General features: G+C 33.1%; 1 protein-coding gene across 1 annotated transcript; it reads right to left on the bottom strand.

Annotated features, from left to right (window-relative positions):
• Positions 1-309: 309 nt before the first annotated feature.
• On the bottom strand, positions 310-22,837 carry LOC134279110 (uncharacterized). The gene is made up of 6 exons (XM_062761461.1): positions 22,827-22,837; positions 12,945-13,004; positions 8,519-8,597; positions 7,551-7,747; positions 942-1,145; positions 310-719 (listed from the first exon to the last, which is right to left on the bottom strand). The coding sequence occupies exons 2-6, from the start codon at positions 12,991-12,993 to the stop codon at positions 310-312; spliced, it is 939 nt and encodes a 312-aa protein (XP_062617445.1). The 5' UTR covers positions 12,994-13,004; positions 22,827-22,837.
• Between the last annotated feature and the right edge of the window lie 1,491 nt (positions 22,838-24,328).

Here is a 24,328-nt window from a genome sequence, read left to right as displayed (position 1 = left end):
TTATCCTGACCCTACCTACCAACCCAATGTTTTTATTCTGACCCTACCTACCAACCCAATGTTTTTATTCTGACCCTACCTACCAACCCAATGTTTTTATCCTGACCCTACCTACCAACCCAATGTTTTTATTCTGACCCTACCTACCAACCCAATGTTTTTATTCTGACCCTACCTACCAACCCAATGTTTTATCCTGACCCTACCTACCAATCCAATGTTTTTATCCGGAATCGGGAAAGGGCAAACAGAATGCAGCTATAAAAAAAATTGGACAACATATTAGTCTACAATTTTTAAATGAAAGTCCTAAAGTATTTGTTTTTCATATGTAATTGTTTTACGTCCGACAATAGTGAAGAATTTGATATGAATTTTGAAAATATTCTCTACATACAACAATAAATCGTCCTTCACTTCGTCGACTGCTCTGAAGAAATCAACTCCTTCTTCTTCTGTTGCCTTGCCGACGGACTCTCTCACTCCACCCTCCCTTCTACTCCTGGAATGTCGAATTCTTCTCACCCTACCTTCTCTTCTACTCCTCGAATGTCTATGTCTTCTCACCCCACCCTCCCTTCTACTCCTCGAATGTCGATGTCTTCTCACTCCACCCTCCCTTCTACTCCTCGAATGTCGAAGTCTTCTCACTCCACCCTCCCTTCTACTCCTCGAATGTCGAAGTCTTCTCACTCCACCCTCCCTTCTACTCCTCGAATGTCGATGTCTTCTCACTCCACCCTCCCTTCTACTCCTGGAATGTCTTTCTTCTCACCCACCCTCCCTTCTACTCAATGTCTTTCTTCTCACTCCACCCTCCCTACTCCTCGAATGTCTTCTTATTCACTCCACCCTCCCTTCTACTCCTCCATGTTGACCCCACCCTCCCTTCTACTCCTCGAATGTCCTTCTCACTCCACCCTCCCTTCTACTCCTCGAATTACGATGTCTCCTGTTCCTCCTTACATTGGTACGATACCAATTTCGAAATCGATCTTGACCACCCTGAATTCGCTCCAGTCCATTCTGCCAGTTGTCGATGTTTGCATTATGACCCCTATCACCACCACCATGTTTTCTAGCATCTTGACGCCGATAGGCTAGGATTTCTTCAATTAGCTTTATTGGGGCATCCACATTTTGGCCTACATTACATCAAGATAAAAAAAAAACAGATAAAATTTTAATTCGAGAGTTTACGCATTTAAGAAAATTAGTAATTGTACATATTCAGAAAACACTCATTTTTTCAATGCTATTTTTTCAAATAGCACCATTATAAAATTTATAATCGGAAATCTCTTCTGCTTTGGATATACGTACAGCAGTTTATGACACCCTCCACTTGAAAAAGTGATACATTTGTAGGAATGTCCGTCCGTCTCCACGTTCGTTTTTCTGTCCGTCCGTCAGTTTTCTTCTGTCTGTCTGTCTGTTACGGTTTTGGGTACCCATGTCTTGTCCGCAGCTCCCCTTATACCACTGAATTAAATTGAATTTAGACATTCACAGAATCTTTGTAACAAGAATCTTTGTGTGATTGTGCACCTTTTTAATTTATGTTTTGACCCGACTTATATTTTGGGTTTTCAATAGCAAACATGCATGGGTACTACGATTATTTCTGTGAGACTGACGGATATTCAACAGGACCACGAGAAAAAAACATTAATCTAACAATAAAGCTCAATGATTAATGTAATGACTTTAACTTTTCCATCGTCAACAACCCTTACTTCTTCATAACCTTCATAAGGATTTTATGTTTCTTAGTTGATTTGATACGCAAGAGCATGCTCTGCGTCTATACATTTTCTAAACCGAGGTAAATCATTGAGAAACAAATTAATGGTACAAAAATTACAACCACCTTGTTTTAGTAATCATTTCGTACGTTCTATGGTCGATATCTTGTCAGTAAAATACAATTTATCATGAGTAAAATGCTGACTGATGTTTTTCATACTAATTAAGGTCTTCCGTTTCCAACGGAAGACCTTCTACTCCTGAAGATTACGATTATTCTTATTATTCTGTTTTTCCTTCCATTTGAGTACGATACCAATTTTCGATGGATTTTGTTCACCAAACATTATAGACGGTAATTAACTCCATCAGAATGCTGTCAGTTGTCAAAAATTCACTTCCGGTTTGATTATTTCCCTTTAAACACTACCACCATGTTTTCTAGCATCTTGACGACCATAGGCTGGAGCAGAAATTTTACTGGTTTTAATAACAGAAGGATTGGTTGTGCATCACATTTTGTTTTTCGATTTCCTACATTACATAAGATAAAAAAAAACGATAAAATTTTAATTACACAGTTTTCCTTTTTATATTGAAAACTAAAAAATTTTGTTATTGTTGAACAAAAGTTGTGCATAATTGCAAGAGCTTTCATATTTCTTTCAAAAGGGGCTGGTCCTATGATTATTTAGTCTTGAAAGTTTTTGCTTTATAACTCAAAAACGTTGATATTTCAATCAGATTATAGACCAAAATTGTTCTAAAATTTATAATCGGAAAATGTTTTGTGTTGGATATACGTACAGCAGTTTATGACATACTCCGTTGAAAAAGGAATGGGTACATTTTGTATTCGGAAAATAAATCAGACCTCTTAATCCTATAATTTACGTTCCTATCTAATAAATACTATGGTATTCAATGTTAATTTTCTTCTAAATAGGGCTTTATCTTTACGGTTTTAAATTATTTATAACGACTAGTCTTTCTTTTTTTATTTATTCTAATGTCAGCAGTCTTCCCTTATACTACTTTCTACATTGAATTATAACAATTATAAATCTTTTAACTTTGTGTGATTGTGCACCTTTTTACTTTACGATCATTATATTTTGGGTTTTCAATAAGTTGTACACATTTGGGTATTACGATTATGTTCCAACGTGCAAATCCCACGCTGTCTATCGGTCACTATGTACCAGCCACCTGTCGTAAACAATGCAAGTGTCTGTGATCGTGTTTAAAATCCATTGTGTACAAAGACCTATCAATTTATAGAAAATCATGTTTTTAATTTATCGATGAATAATAATACTTACCGATCTCTCATTTAATCGTAATTCGAAACACTGGTGCATAAATCATTCTTGAATTGTATCGTTTCTTTGGCCTGTTCACGCAAAATTATTTCTCTATTCGTGTTAATGTATTTTAAAATTGTAATTGAAAATCTTCGAAATAATTATAATTAGTGATGGAAGTCTTGTGAAAATGTACTATTATGTACGTTTTATTTTTACCATCACTCTTTTGTTTCTCCATTATTTTTTCGATATAAATAAACATTGAACGTTAAAAAATACTTTAAAATAAAAACTATTATTCACGTATTTGTAATAAACATGTTTACATCCATGCTTTGTCACTTGGTGTCTAAAATTTTGTAGCCCAGTCCTCATTTACAAGCACGTGTCCGCAGATAGCAGCGGGTATTTCGATTTGAGAATCCGTTGTGTACTCCGATAGTTACAAATGGAAAATTGGTTTTGAAATCATGTCGACTCCTTTCATATCATTCAATTTCACTCTATTTCAGCTTTTAATCAATCGTAATCGCTTGTGCATTTATTCATTTCAAGTTTTATGCCTTTTGATAGCCGAAAAAAAAAACCGAGCTAGGTTTACACCGTTTTATTTATCGAAGTGGTTTGTTTTATGAATCTTAAACTACATGTACGCATGCATGATAATTGTAAGTGGAGTTAACGTTTCTAATTCAGAGGAGGAAATCCAACATGAAATTACGCACTTTTGAAATTGCAGTTATTTGCTAATAAACTTAAAATGATATTGTACAGAATGGTATACTATTTCGTGCAATAAACAGAATATTTTACGTGCCTTTACATGTACAATGTCATAACGAATTTAATTGATGCAAAGCATCAAATTGTTTGCAAATCAAAAAAATTCTTTCACATGCAAGGAAAGCACGTCAAGATATTCTAAGCTGAAATAGTTTTTCAATTCTTTTTCAGGCTGTTTTCAAAGCAAAATAAAAAAATAATTTTACCGCATTTGCTCATAAATAGATTTATCGATGTTTAAAAAAAACATGTTCATTGATGTATAAGAAGAATTTATTGTCATCAAAATGAAGGTGTAGGCCTGTCCGAGCCTCGATACCTTAGATCTTGATTAGGTGATAATGCTCATGGTTTCTGCAGAGCAAACTATGCTGCAAACCGCAGTGCAAAATTAAAAAAATATATATCTTCATGATCTTTGTGTCATTTGTAATGTAATTTTTTTCAAATTTTTTTATTCACCATGCACTTTAACCACATCATCATTATCCGGAAAATCAAAATATTTCTTTTCAAATCTTACACACTCACAGGCTGTGGAGTATCTGACGTAAACTCTTTTTTATGACCATAAATTATCGATGATCATGAGATATTAATGGCAATGAAATTGAAATATATTTCAACAGTTAATATTAAGTATTGAGATTTACTTGTTATCATTTACGAATTATTTTATTGAAGTAATAAAAAAAAGTGACATGCGTGTGCACTCTCAACACAATCACAAAAAGATTGGCCGCTACCGCAGCATAATAATCACATGTTTTATATGTATGAACTTTTACATATTCCAAAATATACATCCAGAAAAAGGTACGATTTTACAAAATTAGAAAATTCGTTACTGCCTATTTATCATAAAATGTAAATTAAATTCTTTCCTTCATTATTGAATTTCTTTGTATTTAACTAGGTACTTAAATTATTGATTCGCTCTGAAATTTGGTTGTATAATGATTACAATGTATATAAACGTTTTCAGTCATTGTTGCTTGAAATTCTTGTTTTCTCCTCTCACATTGGTATATGAACAGCGGTATGAACACGAGCTTGTAAACAAAATAAACGGCAATTCACAATTCAAAAGAAGAAAAAAGTGTCTGTATTGAAAAACACAACTCATTAATTTGTTTTTGAACGAATACGTCTTTCTCCCATGCATTTCGACTATATAGAAAAAAGATCACTAGAACCTTTGGTTAATATATTAAAAGAAAGGTGTTGGACCTTTAAACGGCATTATATCCGAACAGCTATTATACATTGTTTAATATATCACGGCTCTCAATAAAAGAATTATTTAAATATTTCAAAAAATACTAATTTCATTCTACCGAAAAACCACGCAGCTGTGAAGACATTCCAAAATAATTTTCATGGACCGACTCAGGTTGTTAAATTCACTCATCACATAATTATCCTTTAAAATGAATACAATGTCTCTCTTCTAAAAATGTCAGTCGGTTGATTTTTTTTTGTACATGCATGTATACAATGTAGTTTAATAGGTATGAAAGCACTGAAAGTTACGACTATTTTATGTAAACCAATTCATAATGAAATGTTATGCCCTGCCATGAATATGGCCAATCAATTGTGTTTATCTAATGACGCTTCATTTTACTTTCATGTCCTTCCGTCTCTCCTTCTACACTTTGCCTTTAAATCAGTTCAGAGCTAGTTTCATGGATAAACAAGATATTTTTATCAATCTTTATATACTGATTAATTAGAGTTATGCCAACATTAACATTTTTTTAAACTTGACTTTATATACATGCAATATACCTTTATCTAAATTAGTGTTTAGCTCAATTTTAAACATACCATTTTCTGTAATCAAACTGGAAAATGCATATTGATGAGAGTTTTTAATGGCATAATTTTTGAAGTTTTTGAACCTAATTTTTTAAATCTCAATTTTAACTCTAAAAGAGTTAGTTATTGCTTAGTACAAATGAAAAGATCAAGGTCACACATTCAAGTATTACAGTCTTTTTCTAGCGAAACATGAAAGTTCCTTCTCTTACAAGGTTTTTTAGGTATGGTCAATGTTCTTTTCTTAAAAAGTTTTCTAAGCTCCAACGGAAGACAAGGTTTTTCCTCATTTATACACTGAATTGACAACGGATTTTCCTGTTCAAGGAGCACACGGTAAACATGGCCGGTCGGCAGAGAATGCTCACAACTCCATAGCACCAAGCCTACCTCTGACGCTTTGGGGTCCATGTTTGCTCAGCTGTTTTATATTGTTTTATGATCTTTATATTGTAATCTGAAAGGTCTGTCATTTAGTGGGATAAATGCTCTAATTGATCATAATAGTGAAAATACATTTTTTAGCCAATTATACCGATATTTAAATGTTTAAATAAAAACACCATGTGACGAACATATTATAAAAAGTCTCATTCAAGTTTCAATGTCAACTGCGAATTAAGGAGTGGATCCTTCAGTCGCGGGTTCGAATCTCACTGTGGGACGTGGAGACCGGTCCTTCGGATGAGACCGTATAAACTGAGGTCACGTGTCGCAATAGGTGCTGGCACGAACAAATCCCTCTCTGCTCATGATTAATGGTCCAGATTGCCGAGTATAGGATAGATTTTGCAGCTATCAATCGGCAAGTGATTGAGTCTCAAAACGAGTGAAAAATTCTCAAGATGGACGTTAAACAATATAAAATCAATTAATCTATGTTAACTACTGTCTTCAGTCGTCAATGTTGTTTTGCTGCTACACATGCAAGTCTTAGTTTTAGAAAAGGATATAAAAGAACAACGTTCAATTTTGTCTTATTTAGCCCTGTGAATTTCAGAGAAAAAAAAATGAAATTACATAGTTTTAGATAACAATGCATTGATAAATCATTTAGATCTTTTGTGACTGCGTATCTATCAAAAATGACGTAATTGTCTGGCTTGTCAATGCATTATGTCGTCATGAAATTCGCCAATTTCCTCATATTCTAAAAAAAACGTCTACAAAACGGCGACTTTTCAAAGCTATTTTTCGATATTTGATTTAGAGTGCAACCTCTGATCTAAAATGTGCAATTATGAAAAGATAAAACTGTTTCTGGGTATTAAAAGACATGTTTATTTTTTAGATTGGAGAGTGCGCTCATATTATTGTTCTTTATTGAAAAGTACTCAATTATACCTGTAAACCTTAAAATTCAAGAACATTGCAACTTCATTAGATCAGTTCCGAAAAACCTGGACTTTTAGGCGAAAATTTTTAATAGGATTGAATATATATTGTTAAACGTTCCTCTCGAGAATTTTTCACTCATATGGAGACGTCACCGTATGCCGGTGAAGGGCTTCAATTTTTTTTACCTTTACTCGGCACTCAGGGCCACTAAGCAGTGAGGGATCTTTATAGTGCCAATGCCTGCCGCTGACAGGGGGCCTCGGTTTCTAAGGTCTCATCCGAAGGAACCTTTTCAATCGGATATGAAAGCACCAAGTCGCTATTTTATTTTAGTACTTGAAATGGTCAAGTGTTGACCAATCAGTTGGATTATCTATAAGGCCATTTTCATGGATAAAAATTAATGCATGGAAGAAAATGAAACATGTAAAGGTATAGTGCATCATATGCAAACATTCCAAGCCTTTAAATGTAAGAGTTTTATACTTAAGGTAAAGGTATAGTGTATCATAAGCAATCATTCCAAGCCTAAAAATGTTAGCTAAATCAATTCACCTGATTCTGCTTGCAATCTGTAATAATCTGTTGACCTAGCAATGGCGTCGCTGTATGATGTTGCCCCTAGTGGCCCCCAGTCATCTATTAATCCATCATGTCTCAGACGGTTGTAAACAGGCAGAAGGCCCTTTTTCGCATAATAAGACTGAAAGTACTCGTGTTCAGATCCAAGAATACGCCGCTTTTCACCATGCCTACAAAAGGAGTTGTTATAAAATAGCCTGTATTCTTGTCAAGATTTTAATTTTTCATGACTCAGATTACTTTTAATAAAAATACTTTTAAAAAAAGTGGGTTTTTTTGTCAATTTGATGCATAGGGCATCTATATGCTATATATCGATAAATTAAGTAGCATTCAAAACCGATCCTAATGCAGATTACTTCAAATTTCTTTTCGCACACACGCCCACACTGACATATACACAAGAGCATTATTACATTGTATTTCCACTACAATGTATAGTAAAATGGGTGCATGCAATCGAAGTGTCATACCCAAGACTATATAATACTATAAAGCTTGGGACATTTATTTCATGTTCAACAGAATTTTATACTAAAGATAAAACCATTAGAAGATACATGTAGCTAAAAATTATTCACTTTAAATATTATAATTTTATCAAAATTCTGCAGTAATTCATATTTTTTTTTATACTTTGAAATTCTTAACATTCTACGAAAAACTTTGAGCTTTTATAGTTACAGAAAATGTTGTATGTTCTCTTGTATCCCATAAGCAAGTGATTTATAAAACGCGTTAATGCTTTAGGTGCAGAAAAAACGTAAAAGAGCATCGTTGACATTAAAAGGTAAATATGTATAGGCATTACATGTATCTTTATTATCTATAAAGACATTACGTTATATAATCCACACAGACATTACGTTATATAATCTCTACAGACATTACGTTATATGAATTTAAAATATGAATAATTCAGCAATTCTTTGCTGTCACACCTGATTACTGCATGGCTGTCTTGGTTACAAGTAAGGTCTTTAGACACGTGACTTCTGATCTTCTCCGAGAGTAGTGTACCTTGAAAAAATAATTATTACCACAAACAAAAATCAATAGAAATATGCACTGGAACTTTAAAAGGATATGAACTTAAATAAAATCATCGTGAAGCTGTACTTTTAAGGCTACATAAGAGGAGATTGGGCGCAGGACAGGATTTTTACTGGAAATACTTAGTGTGACTTCGGGCAAAAAAATACAATATCCACACACTACAAGGAAATAGAATAATTAGCAATTTAAATTGTACAAGACTAATGAACTAGTGTAATGAACTGCACCAAATTTAATCACAGAATTCATTTTTGTTTAAACAATTTTCTTAAAGTAATATACGCCGTGTGGATGCCGATTTGTATGTGAAACAAAATGATTAAATGATTTGAAACACATAAAGTGTAATGAAAAAATTATTTTTCCACAAAATTTAACTATAAAACTCGTTGTAATAACAGAACAATAAAGCGATATCTGCAATCAAGAATTCAGTCTTTTCATGAATATTGATAAAGGAAGTGCGTAAGCAGTAGGTCTAAATATAGACACGTATGTCCACGGGAAATAATAGACAACGAAGCACGTTGCATTTTGACAACGATTATTAACAAGCATTCTGAGAGTATTGCATAAGCAATACATGTCCCCTACCGGGTTCCCCTTTTTCTTCCGGATGTCATTTTTTAATGTGCAAAAGTCATGTCCAAGGTTAAACTGAAAGATTTTCAAGTTGTAAATGCCTTAAATCTATTAAAATAATAAACATTAAGACGACAATTCAACTCATTTATCCATCGTCTTTTCCTCGCTTCTTATTTTTGTCGACAATCGGAAGTTAGCGCAGTTCGAACCCGATCTTAATTAAGCGATTATGAAAAATATTCAAAATGCCATAATTAGGGCCCCGCAAGGATTTGCGGGTGCCCTATAGTAATCACTCTGTCTGTCCGTCCGTCCGTCTGTCTGTCTGTCTGTCTGTCCGTCTGTCACTCTTCCGTCCACAAATTTTCTGTTTTTTTCTAATAACTTTTTTTATGGTTGCCCAATCAAGTTTAAATTTGGTATGGTAGTTTAATAGGCAGAAATACATATTTTGATGCTAAGTTTGATTCTCTATGTCTTCTTGTTTGGAGCTGGGGTGGTGGGGTAGATTCCTTAACTATGCATAAGAATAACGGGCAACTTTTTTTATGGTTGCCCAATTAAGATCAAATTTGGTACGGTAGTTCAGTAGGCAAAAATACATATTTTGATGCTAAGTTTGGTTCTCTATGTCCCTTGGTTTGGAGCTGGGGTGGTGGGGTAGATTCCTTAACTTTATATAAGAATGCATTGGCAAAGAGAGATAACTGCTGAAGATGTTCCCATTCAGTAAACTGAATACTACTAGGAGTCCCATGGGATTAATTAGCTTTCCTCCTGAAGAAAATCCAGAGCATTATCTTTATCTGTCACATTGAGATTAATTACCACCTCTGTCTGCAAATGAAGTTTGTTTTGAAGTTAAATCAATTTGGAATGCTATGAACACTCTGAAATGTGGATTTAAATATAAATTTTTATTATTTATTTTTGTTTGATAGTTATGATTTCATTGGATCCTAAAAAAAGAAATAGATTAAAGAAGATTTTTTGATTTACCAGGGTACTTTTTTTCACTTTTTTCCTTTTTTTTTTTAAATATATTAATTCAAGAATGTTTTTAATTTTTAATGTAGTTGTATAAAAACCCCATTCTATCATTAATACTGAAAAAGTTCTTATTGTAACTTTAGAAGAAAATGATGAGAGAGGTACAATTAATCCCTTGGGATTAATTATCTAGCCTGCTGCAGAAAATTTAGTAGGTTTCTCTTTATCTGTCACTTTAAGATTAATGAAAACCTTTGTCTGCAACTGCTGTTTGTTTGAAGTTAAGGCCAAGCCTTCATGATATTTGCATTCATTGAAGGCTGGCATTTTATATAACACAAGATTCATAATTATTTAAATATAAATTCAATGTTAAGTTGTTCTTTACTGCCTAATTTAAATACAAGAATATTATTTTCAGGTTTTTGAATATTCAGGAATTATGTTGAAATTTTAAGAATACAGTTGCTGTTGCTTTTTCTTTGTACATTTATTAATCATTCTGTAAGCTGCACCCTTTTAATTCTACCCCATGGCGGGGCCCTTGCTGACTGGTCAGTTTTCTAGTTCTGTCAAAAATCAATGAAGCAAAACGAAATTCAAACTTGATCTGTAACTCATTAAGATACACTCACTTACCAAAACTCAGCTCAATATCTGCAAGCGTTTAAAAAAAAAGTGCGGAAAACCAAGTGGGAATGAAAAATATTCAAAATGCCATAATTCTGTCAAAAATCAATGAAGCGAAACGAAATTCAAACTTGGTCTGTAACTCATTAAGATACACTCACTTACTAAAATTCAGCTCAATATCTGCAAGCGTTTAGAAAAAAAGTGCGGAAAACCAAGTGGGAATGAAAAATATTCAAAATGCCATAATTCTGTCAAAAATCAATGAAGCGAAACGAAATTCAAACTTGATCTGTAATTTATTAGGATACACTCACTTACCAAAATTCAGCTCAATATCTGCAAGCGTTTAGAAAAAAAGTGCGGAAAACCAAGTGGGACAGACTGACGGGGACAGACAGACGGACGGACGGACGGACGCAGAGAAAACCTATAGTCCCCTCTTGTTTCACCGGTAGGGGACTAATAAAAGGTTAATATGCGTCATAACAGAGTATAGATGGTTGATACTGAATACATTTAAAGATAAGTTATATTAATAGTAACATGTCAAAAGTGAGTTGTATCTCAAAGGGCTTACCTCGTTTTCTTGACGCCGTGTTTGTTTATCAATCTAAAAGTAGCGACGGCGTCACTTGGTGGATTTACTTAAAAATAGACATTATTCTCCTTGCAGGATAATAAATAATTATAATTTGATAACTTTGTAACGAATTTTATTTAAATGGTGTAGTTTACAGCATTTTCGTAACTTTTATTGGTAAACAAAATATATAAATTTCCAGCCGTATTTTAAAATGGCGCACGTTATAGCGTATATTACTTTAAAGCTTAAAGACTTACGACATATCAACTTTATACACAAACATTCCCCACGATAAATTTAAGTCCAGACTTTTTATATCAATGTCAGCTCCATTTTAAATGAAAGCGGACTTCAAAAGTTTACTTACCATAGCTTGTCATCGGTTATTTGCAAAATTATTTTGGTAAAATCATTCTGATTGTGTACTCAAGTTGATATAATAAAAAAAGTTTTACTCTCTGATTGACATTATCTATGTTGTTTTGGAGGACTGGTCTTTCAACAAACTGTTGGAATTGTATTTCCCATGGGTACCGATTGCGCCTTGATATTAGCAGACCTATTTTTGTATTTTAATGTAGCAGAATTTGTCCAAAGTCTTGTGAGTAAAAAGAAGAAAACACTTGGTGTGACCTTCAAATCAACATTTAGATATATCGACTTAGTATTGTCAATTTACAATTTTTGTTATTTCTATTGTTATGTCGATTCGATTTATTCTGGTAAGCTTGAGATATAAGATACCACAGAATCTGACACATTTGTTTCATATTTGGATATTTTACTTGAAAAAGATGTTACTGGAAACGTAATGACTTTAACTTTACAATCATCAACTTCCCTTACTTATGCAGCAACATACCTTTATCACCTGCATACGGAGTTCATATATGTCATTTGATTCGATACGCAAGAGCATGCTCTAGGTATAAACAATTTCTAAAACGAGGTAAATTAATGACAAACACGTTGATGAAGAAAGAATATCAGCAGTTTCTTTTAAAGTCATAAGGTTCTATTGTCGATTCGATGACCTTGTCAGCAAAAACAATTTAACACTGAGTCAAATGCTGTCTGACGTTCTTCATACTAATTTTTAGTCCATCATTTATACAGTGAATTGACGACGGATGTTTTCGTTATCTCCCGATCATGACAAGAAATTCACAGCGGGGTTGACGGGTCTCCGTGGCAACTGATCCCACCTCTTATGATTTTGGGGTTCATGTTTGCTCTGCTCCCGTTTGATATTTTTTAAAGGAATTTTGATCTTGAATAATGTTCGTTTTCTCCATATCTTTCATGTAAAACTCAAAGAAAACTTCAAGCTTAATTTAGATACTTTTTAAAGTAAAGAGTTATCCCTCCTGGCTGAGGATTGGATATCAATAAGGTAATTAATTGAAAAAAAATATTTTCCTATTATTGCACTCGAATTTCTATTATTGAACTTGTATTTCTATTATTGCACTTGAATTTTGTATATAAAAATGATTTCCTCAGATCTCAGATCTTCTTACCTTTATTTGTTATGAAGATCAACAAAACAAAGATGCAATTCCGATGCATTGTCAGTTGACCTAGAATAAATATTTGTTAGAATTCAATTCAAATGATGCATCATAATCTGCTTCAATTTATAATTTATTTGAAATTTTCAAAGTAGTAGATTCATAAAAACTTATATCTTTACGAGGGTTTTCCAAAAAGTTCGTGGACAATGACTTTTTGTCAAAATAAATGCTTCTATATGTATCTTTTATATATCAAAATATTTCTTATGAAAACCCAAGTCAGAATGGTTTAATTTTTATTGATGGAACTTAATATTTTTGTAAAAATCGAGGTCTTTAAACATCGCAGATTGCGCGTACGGACCAGTCTGACGTTAGGTTAATTTCATTATAACGTTAAACATTTGGACTTTGACTTCACACATGTTCATGGACACACACTACATTTCTTTTATAGGGCGCAATGCACTTCAAAGTGCTAACAATAATCATAATTTATAGATTATAATTTATTGAATTTTTAATTTCCAAAACAATGCAAAAAAAATTTACCAGTGTCATCTAAATAAACAGTTTGTATACACAGACTGCACAGCCCAGTAAGACGCTGCACTAGTTTATAACAACGTCATGAATAGATTACGTATACATTATAATTCTGTTTTTCAGTTTCTGTAGAAAACTTAAGATGATTGTTTAAAAAAAATTGCATTTAGTTTCTTAATGAATATGACCATTAGATGGCGTACTTAAAAGCATTTCCTTAATGAGAATTTGACAACACAAATTTTCTTGTCTGAAAAAAAGAAATTAAACAACAATTGTTTACTTTAAATTTGTATTCATAAAGTGTATTGTTTTCTTTATTGTTCAGCTTTATATTTACAGATGACGGTGTAGATATATATTTTAAAGCTAGAATACTGGAAGAAATTTGTAAGTACAGTTGTTTGGTATTTTCTTGAGAGAAGATCACGATTTAATCATCATATGTAAAATTTGAACAAATAAGTAATGGAAGGTGATATTCAGAAGCCTTATCAATTACTTAAAGTATTCTAGATGCAGCTAAAACCATCTGAATAGGATTATATATTAAATATTCCGAAACCACATGAGTTCGAATTTCGGCCGCGACCTTAGTACTTCAGTTGATAAAACAGTAAAAATCGAACACAGATATTCCGACTTCATTGATATGTAGCGAATTTACCTTGGATCCACATCTATATAAAACTTAATGAATTCCTTATATGGATATAACCAATTACGGTTATAGTGAGCTAATTTACTAGGTCCAAGTGACTTCGTTATAACCGACTATTACTGAAACAGATAGCCATTGTTCTTTTGCCACGTGCTCGGAACTTTGACCTGAAAGTAATGGGTCCTTAAAAAGACCTTAAAATCAAGACCTGATGTCATGCAGGCATCGACATGGAAGATATACACTGCTGAACGACCCTGAGTGCCATGTAAAGGTTTAATTATGGTCACAAATAGGATGTTAAACAGCATACAATCAATCATCTTCGTTAGCCAAGGGTTTCTGATACGCTACTCTCCTCATAAACCCTTGGCCTACGGTGAAGTCAAAAGACGGGATTAATTGTTTTCAGTCATGTGATCTCGAATATATCAGATACGCACAGATTGCGTCATCGCCAGAAATAAAGACACGTGTTAAAAAAATTAAATCGAAGTTTTTTTCAAGAATAATTAAGAAGCAATAATTGAGTTATGTTTTTTATTATGTATAGAACAAATCTGAAGCTTCATTATAGATTCTTAATCACATATTTAGAAGATATTGGATGACACCATGGCTATTCATATAATTGAATGTTATCTTACGGATCGTTGTTTACTTGCGTTTTTCATTTCCGAGATTAAAGAGTGAAGATGTATCCCGAACGCAAATATCGTCATTTACAAAAACAATTGCTGATTGGTCGACCTGGGTGTACTGAAATCCAATCAAAACTCTGGAAAAAAATCCCTATTTCTATGAACACCGTAGGCCAGGGATTTATGAGAGTAGCGTATCAGAATCCCTTGGCTAGCGAAGATGACAATCAATCAAAAAATTACAATCCATTGTTTTCTTATTTTTACCCCAAATACATGTAGTCATATAATACAGAATTAACACGAGTAATAAAATGAAATGATGGATCTATATGAACTTCAAGTTGTTTTGTTTATCTTAAACTTGCAAACACAATAGATAATTATTTAATTTTTTCTAAATTGTGATCCCACTGGCATTTTGTTTTATTTACATTAAAAGCCAATACACACAAATATATTATTTTGATATGTATCGTACCTGTATGCAGAGTTCCACAATCCAATAAAATATTATCAAATAGTTTTACGGAGCGGACTTTTCAGTACTTAACTTTCATTAAAAAACCATAAAAAATAGATTCAATGACATTTTTTTTATGTATTTATAGTGCAGTGCGATCATTTCTGAAATGAATTATGTCAACAAAATAGATTAACAATGATTGGCAGTTTTTGTCATGGCTTTATTGATTAATAGTCAAATGAATTATCAATACAATGATGTACTCAATGTATCAATACAATGATGTACATAAGGTATCAATGCAATGATGTACACAAAGTGTATATTGAATAACTGCTACTAAATGGGTACAATGATAGTTCAATGGTATTCAACGATGTTCAATGATATGCAACGATATTCAATGATATGCAATGATATTCCATGGTATCCAATGATACAACAATATTCAATGATATTCAATGGTATCCAATGATACAACAATATTCAATGATATTCAATGATACAACGATATTCAATGATACAACGATATTCAATGATATGCAACAATATTCAATGATATACAATGATATTCTATGATATACAATGATACCTGCATTGCAATGATCAGGTAACGATGTATTACCAGGACCATGAACTACATCGACTTTTTCAACAGTGAATGATGTAGAAGGTTCATAGAATGACATAAGCCCAATTATTGGCCACGGACCCTGGAAGATAACAGGATCAGCAGCGAGCTTCTAGCAAAATTCGGTTCACAGTCCGTAAGAAGTCCAAGTACACCGCCGTTAAATGATACCTAAGAATAGCCATGACGCTTATGGATTCTTTAGCTTGTAGCCAAGGAATTGAATGTAACAGATTCTTCTGCTGGTAGCCAAGTGGAATGGATGTAACGGATTCATCTGCTGGTAGCCGGGGAATCTCTTCTTTTGGTAGCCAAGTGGAAATGTAATGGAGTCTTCTGTTGGTAGTCAAGGGAAAGGATATAACGCATTGTTCTGTTGATAGCCAATGGAATGGATGACGCCTGAAAAAATAAATCAAAGACAGCAGCAACAACTTTGTCGAAACAAAATAACAACTATTAAAATCTGGTGAATGGGGAGGGTGGGTGGGATGCTGAGCTTCAATGAATAACAGAAGATGGAAAAGGAAGAGCAAAATGCACATGCGTAATGGATGTGGCTAAGCAGTTATATACATTTGTATCAGAGTTATCTTTCCTGGACCATATCTCTATTTGTCTCCATAACGTGACTTAACTCATATTGAGTTAAGTCTGATTATGTCAACAAAATAGATTAACAATGATTGGCAGTTTTTGTCATGGCTTTATTGATTAATAGTCAAATGAATTATCAATACAATGATGTACTCAATGTATCAATACAATGATGTACATAAGGTATCAATGCAATGATGTACACAAAGTGTATATTGAATAACTGCTACTAAATGGGTACAATGATAGTTCAATGGTATTCAACGATGTTCAATGATATGCAACGATATTCAATGATATGCAATGATATTCAATGGTATCCAATGATACAACAATATTCAATGATATTCAATGGTATCCAATGATACAACAATATTCAATGATATTCAATGATACAACGATATTCAATGATACAACGATATTCAATGATATGCAACAATATTCAATGATATACAATGATATTCTATGATATACAATGATACCTGCATTGCAATGAGCAGGTAACGATGTATTACCAGGACCATGAACTACATCGACTTTTTCAACAGTGAATGATGTAGAAGGTTCATAGAATGACATAAGCCCAATTATTGGCCACGGACCCTGGAAGATAACAGGATCAGCAGCGAGCTTCTAGCAAAATTCGGTTCACAGTCCGTAAGAAGTCCAAGTACACCGCCGTTAAATGATACCTAAGAATAGCCATGACGCTTATGGATTCTTTAGCTTGTAGCCAAGGAATTGAATGTAACAGATTCTTCTGCTGGTAGCCAAGTGGAATGGATGTAACGGATTCATCTGCTGGTAGCCGGGGAATCTCTTCTTTTGGTAGCCAAGTGGAAATGTAATGGAGTCTTCTGTTGGTAGTCAAGGGAAAGGATATAACGCATTGTTCTGTTGATAGCCAATGGAATGGATGACGCCTGAAAAAATAAATCAAAGACAGCAGCAACAACTTTGTCGAAACAAAATAACAACTATTAAAATCTGGTAAATGGGGAGGGTGGGTGGGTTGCTGAACTTCAATGGATAACAGAAGATGGAAAAGGAAGAGCAAAATGCACATGCGTAATGGATGTGGCTATGTGCATTATGTACATTTTCATCAGAGTTATCTTTCCTGGACCATATCTCTATTTGTCTCCATGACGGAACTTAACTCATATTAAGTTAAGTCTGATTATGTCAACAAAATAGATTAACAATGATTGGCAGTTTTTGTCATGGCTTTATTGATTAATAGTCAAATGAATTATCAATACAATGATGTACTCAATGTATCAATACAATGATGTACATAAGGTATCAATGCAATGATGTACACAAAGTGTATATTGAATAACTGCTACTAAATGGGTACAATGATAGTTCAATGGTATTCAACGATGTTCAATGATATGCAACGATATTCAATGATATGCAATGATATTCAATGGTATCCAATGATACAACAATATTCAATGATATTCAATGGTATCCAATGATACAACAATATTCAATGATATTCAATGATACAACGATATTCAATGATACAACGATATTCAATGATATGCAACAATATTCAATGATATACAATGATATTCTATGATATACAATGATACCTGCATTGCAATGAGCAGGTAACGATGTATTACCAGGACCATGAACTACATCGACTTTTTCAACAGTGAATGATGTAGAAGGTTCATAGAATGACATAAGCCCAATTATTGGCCACGGACCCTGGAAGATAACAGGATCAGCAGCGAGCTTCTAGCAAAATTCGGCCATATGTCTTCACATGAGAGCTAGTAAAGCTGAGCATGTGAAGACATCCGCCACATGCGGGCAAATTTTGCCCATGCCATGACAAAACTGCAATCGATTACAGTTCTGCAGAGTCAATCGCGCTTTGTCGTATGCAGTATACCATAAAACAAGGACATTTCATATGATTAATTAATCGTTATATGATTCATTTAAAGTGATATTGTGAATTTTGGTTCCACCTATTCCCAGGTCATTCTCTTTGACCAAACTATCTGATATGGATGTTGTGTTGTTGAAATTTCAACCCATTATCAGAATTGACTATGACTATAATCAGATGTAGGTTAAATGCATTGAATTTCTATCTTTAATCTTTATATTATCTTCGAACAATCCAGATGGATGCAATTGTGTTGCACACACAATTCTAAGTGACTGAGACTTAAGTTTCTTATTGCCCATGCAACAAATTGAATAGATTTTGTAACATTGAAGTAGTTTGGTAATGGAAGACAATTGTTTACCACAGAGGTGAACAGAATTAAACCTGGAATGTTGGGTCTTACTAGTAGCTTTGGAGTGTTTTAAATAAAGTAGATGTTTTTTGGTTTCATGCTGATTGGTTTTTTGGACCCCTTACATGCATGTAAATTTGAGTTTTCTATAACTTACCATCGTTTATGGCCAACACCAATGATTTTTTAGATAAAACTGTTAACTCACTAATTCTAAGAAAGTCGAAAATTGCTAACTGAAGGCCAGAGTAAACAACATTGTTTCATACAAGTTTAACAAACTGATGGGAGACATTTTGTTATGTGATTAATCAAAGATCAGCCTTCAAATATGTTCCTAACAATAAATGTTTCGTAGTATCGGTCTGAAAATGTATTTGGAGATCATAGCTGATGGCGTTAATATAGCATCATACAGTTGCATGTGCCATAGGAATGGAGCCCTGCAAAGTAAAGTATATGGTTGATAATCTGGTATACAAGAGGAGCCAAAGTATTTGAAAGTGCTGCATTCAATATAGGATCTACAAGTGGTGTAAGAGATTAAATAATTTCTTCGTTAACTGTGAAGGGCATTTTTCAGCCATAGTGCCAAGGATTTGAAGTGATCCCACTGAAATAAGGAAATAGACTAGAGTCTGCAGTAACATTCTTGTAACCTGAACTGTGATCCCCTTTGATTTAAATGTTATTTTTAAAGATAACACTAGTAATCTTAATTAACTATTAATTTCTTGAAAATCTACTAGACTGCAAATTTGAAATGAAAAATTTTGCATCATTTTTATTAATTATTTAATTAATTACTTATTTATCTATTGTGATGTGTAATAAATATGGTTTGATTTGTAAGATTTATATATAGACCAAGAAATAAGTGGTTGGGTCTTCGGTGTAACTCTGAATTGATTGGGATCTCTATTTCCTGAAATGTATGTAGCAATGCTTTAGATAGATTCGACCAATCTGACGAGTCCTTGGAACCCACAAAAGAAAATAATCATTATTTAAGTTTTCCAGCATAATGCCATGCCAATGAAATCATTTACACTAGTACCTCGAGGGGCTTAAAATTTTATTTATAATTCATTTTATTTATTTATTATTTTTTTTTTTTATTTATTTATTTATTTTTTTTTATTTATTTATTTATTTATTTATTTTTTTATTTTATTTATTTATTTATTTATTTATTTATTTATTTATTTTATTTTTTTATTTTTTTTTTATTTTTTTTTTATTTTTTTTTTTTTTGTTTTCTTTTGAGGAAGGGGGGCAAATTGAATTGGGGGATGCTGATTGGACTGTGTTTGATTAGACCTTTGCCTTCTGGTTGGTGATGGGGAGCTGTTTATGTTTGAGCAACAATGAATTCGGGGGTAATTGTTATGATGAGACATGCCTTTATTAATGTTTTAAGTGTAAAGTATGTTTGTTGAGTTTGCATGCAATTTGACATGTACAATAAGAATGGCCCGGCATTTACTGAGCCTCGATATAAGGAAGTTAATTCTTTGACATTTTCAGACTAAATTATATTCTAACCAACCCCCTGTACGATATCAAAAGGCCCCTAGTCTAATTACAGTGTATTAGCATATAGGCCTAATTGAGGATGCCTTGAATGTCAACTGAGTGCCTTGTCAAAAAGGCCCTAAATATATATCAATAATGCGTCAGACCACATTTGAATGTAAGTAGTTTTCTTTGTACTTTGCTTTGGCTGCTTAATTAACTGACCATCAACAATGGGAACCTTTTGTTCATTTTAATGATCGCTTTCTGACAGCACAGTTTATCAATCCTATGTATTCCTTAGTCCATATTTTTATTAATATTTGCTGTGCGGCATGTGCTGTCCAATCATGAGTAACACTAATTAATGTTTGAGAGGGCTTCCCCTTGTATGGAATGCATTGCCTTAGTTTTGGCAACATAAAAGGCAACATAAAAAGCGTATAACCCTTCAATGGCAAAGATTTTAAGCATTTCTAGACAAATTGATATGAAGATTACGATGCATTTTCCGGGTATTTCTTGTAGTTTTTGTATATTATTTATCTATATATCAATGTATAATATTATATAGCAGGTATTGTGTTGTTTCTGAAAATGATTATAAATTTCATTTCAGTTGCCATGGCAACGAAATACACCATAATCATGCTACAATTTCTATTTATTAAGGATAAATAACACAAACAAACTTTTTTCAGATATCAGCATTATTTTTCATAGATTTACATTTAAACTGACAACCTGAATAATGTTTACAAAGTAGAGCGGGAGGATTTTATAAGATTTTGTCATAAAGTTATAAAATTGTGCAAAATTTTGTATGGAATTATATAGAAGGCAAAATAAAATCTCAAATCTAAGCACCAAGGAAAACCTACGGTTTCTTTATATTTCAGGGATTTATTATTTATATCAATACAAATCTAAATCAGTCAAAAAATATATATCAACCCGCGCATCCATTTTTTGTTTGTGGTAAGTACCCTTAAATAATGAGTTTCATTCTAGTTAACAAATATTTGGGGGGATAAGGTAGGGTTGGGATGTAAACACCAGAATTTAGCATTTTTACAGATAAAATGTTATCCCTGCATTTATTTCGATAATGGCAAAAACGCTGAAATAGTGCGCGAAGTTTTACTCAAGCTAGCAAAATACTGGTACAACCAATATTTTTTCATTTTTTTTTTTATTTTTTATTTTTTTTTTATTTTACGTATTTATTTTCTCTTTCCAATGGTGCAAGATGTATTCGGATATTTCCAGTATTGACGAAGTTATGAATGTTTTATTTTTTCTTTCTCAAGTGAGAAGCGTAAAAATGCGTATATGCCATGCAGGGGGCATATTCATACAGAATGTATTTGTAAGACATTGTCCCATAAAATTTATAGGCCTTATGAGAGGGAAAACAGTGTATTATGCAGGTTGACCCCATATTAACCCGGCAATGAATAATATTTTTTGTAAATTATATAAAGTCATCTATTACCTGACTGACTTGCAATGGTTGTCAAAGTGACTAAGGAGTTAAGTTCAACGAAGAGCCAAGAATTACACATGATGCCTGCGATGCTGTAGAACGTCTGTTGCCATGGTTGCTGAACATGCGGTTAATGCAGTTGTTGGGGGCCATTTCCGAAGTTGATACTTTAGCTGTGTATGCCCAGGTAGTTCACACATAGAGTGATATGGATGGGCCCTTAGGTATGGATCCGTTTGCCAGTTCAAAGTGTTTTCGCATGGCTTCCAGTATTGTTTTTTTTTTTTTTTTTTTTTTTTTTTTTTTTGCAGTCTTGTTTTACTATGTTGAGATGCTTGTAAATTCTGAATCATTCTTTCCCGTTATACTCAATCATATTGCAACTCTTAATGTGTCATCTTTTTCAAACAGAGCTGTGTAGCTATTTCATAGTAAGTTCTCCCACTGTGACTGAAAAATTACTTTTGAGATCTCCCCTGATTTTCGTTTGGGAAATTTGATGCTGCCATGTTTTGATCACGTGATTTCTATTTTCTCTCCTGCACATGTGTGTCATAATTGTAATCTCTGCGGTCAGCGTTGTTTTCTGTTATCTTGCTTGAAAATCAGTATGCCAGTATCAGAATATTTACAAGTCTGATGAAATTAACGGAAAGCCAGGAATATCAATGTTTTCATACCAGAGTTAGGAAGATAAATCCTTCTTAATCAGTTCTTTGTTTGCAGTTCCCGCGTGTTTAACCTAGCATCACAAAACATCACAAAACATCACTGCGTGTACTCACATTTATCATAAAAGTCAGTTAGGCTTTCAAAACTCCTTACATGTCGCTTGTCCTCACTAAATGTCTGTGTATAAGTTATTCTAACGAAACAATCCCTAGGAAATTCAATGCTGAGCTTCAATGGATAACAGAAGATGGAAAAGGAAGAGCAAAATGCACATGCGTAATGGATGTGGCTAAGCAGTTATATACATTTGTATCAGAGTTATCTTTCCTGGACCATATCTCTATTTGTCTCCATAACGTGACTTAACTCATATTGAGTTAAGTCTGAGTAATATAAAAGTACACATCACCTTTTGTAGGCGTCCAGGATCTCTCTGATCAAGCAGTGTTGAGCTTTTACTTTTATACATAAATATTGTAACGGATATCGATAACACCTGTCATACAATATTATGAAAGGGTAAATATTGTAATGGATATCGATAACACCTGTCATACAGTATTTTATAAGAGTAAATATAATTGTTTACGTTACAGAGTAATAAGCTATATCTTTACTTGAATTCGATAATACTGTACGACGTGAAACATTTCTTTGTCAATGTATGGAAGTATCAGCATTAAAATGCGCATGTGTCGCATATCATGTCATATATACACAGAAACATGTCCAGTATTTCATTTCAATACACCTTTCAAAGAATGTCATTAACTGAAAATGACTGCAACAAATATACACAATCTAGTGACAAATGTTTAGCATTTATCGAACACCTAGGCCTGGACTAAAATACAAATTTGTTTGTTTGCTGTTGCCTTTGGCATATTGAAAATACATCCGTCCTAAACGTTTTAAGCCATTTCGATCATTATTGTATTATCAAACACCAAACAATAACCATCAAATTTGAAAGTGACCAAGCATCTTATTGATCCCTCTCTGGCCATTTTTTTGGCACTGATTGACTAATTGTATATATATTGTTTAACGTTCCTCACGATTTTTTTTCACTTATATAGAGACGCCACAACTTGCGGGTGAAGAGCTGCAAATATTGTCCTAAACTTGGCACTTAGGGCCTATGAGCATTGAGGAATCTTTTCCATACTATCACCTACTGCAACACGGGACCTCGGTTTTATGGTCTCACCCGAAGAACCACACTCCATATCTCACAATGGAATTTGAACCCACGTCGTTAGGATCGACTCTAGATAATTATTACAAATTGACATAAAAAACTTAGATCAAATTAAATTAAAGTAGTGTGACTGGGGTTGAGGACAACAGTTGATCTTTCAGGTCAGTATTTTCACAAGTTTCCACAACGGTCTACAGATCAACTGTTTTCCGAGACACCTGTTAACAAATGCTGTATACTCATACAGTAAACAATTAAATCAAAATCAGTCATATTATATATGGAAGGTTTTACCGAAATTTAGAAAAAAAGATGAAGAGATAAAACGTAGTTAAATGTATTTAAAGTTGCAATTCATAACCTTAAAGGACGGTATATTGAAACAAAGTAAAACACGTTCATTTCAAAATCGATAAGTCTAAATGCAATAGAAATAACGACGTTGTTAATATGTATAATGACAATCTTATTCATTTGAATGAAATATTTACATTTTCAATTTACACTGCTATTTTTTCAAATGAAAGTTATATATGAAAATACACGTAACAACATCTATTAAATAAAACATAGATGCCCTATGTTTTGCTCGAGTTTGTCATACTGTCTGATTATGAATACTCATCCTTTTGTACATTTTTAAAACATTTTTCTTACATGTACTTCAAACAGAATGACTGGCTTTTGGCAACAAATTATCCCTGGAAAGA

This window comes from Saccostrea cucullata, unplaced genomic scaffold (assembly GCF_032062105.1).
Source record: "Saccostrea cucullata isolate Sc308-1 unplaced genomic scaffold, CSIRO_AGI_Scuc_v1 ctg6245, whole genome shotgun sequence".
Lineage (NCBI taxonomy): Eukaryota > Metazoa > Mollusca > Bivalvia > Ostreida > Ostreidae > Saccostrea > Saccostrea cuccullata.
Note: the sequence above shows the minus strand (reverse complement) of the source record. Positions and strands in the feature narration are given on the sequence as shown.

What these genes read in the sequence shown, in the direction of transcription:
- LOC134279110 (XM_062761461.1), bottom strand. Translation starts at nt 12,993, where the DNA reads ATGCATCGGAATTGCATCTTTGTTTTGTTGATCTTCATAACAAATAAA. An exon ending in GATCTTCATAACAAATAAAG is followed by an intron (nt 8,598 to 12,944) that starts GTAAGAAGATCT and finishes TATTTTTTCAAG; the next exon opens with GTACACTACTCTCGGAGAAG. An exon ending in GAGGAACAGGAGACATCGTA is followed by an intron (nt 720 to 941) that starts ATTCGAGGAGTA and finishes GAAGACATCGAC; the next exon opens with ATTCGAGGAGTAGAAGGGAG.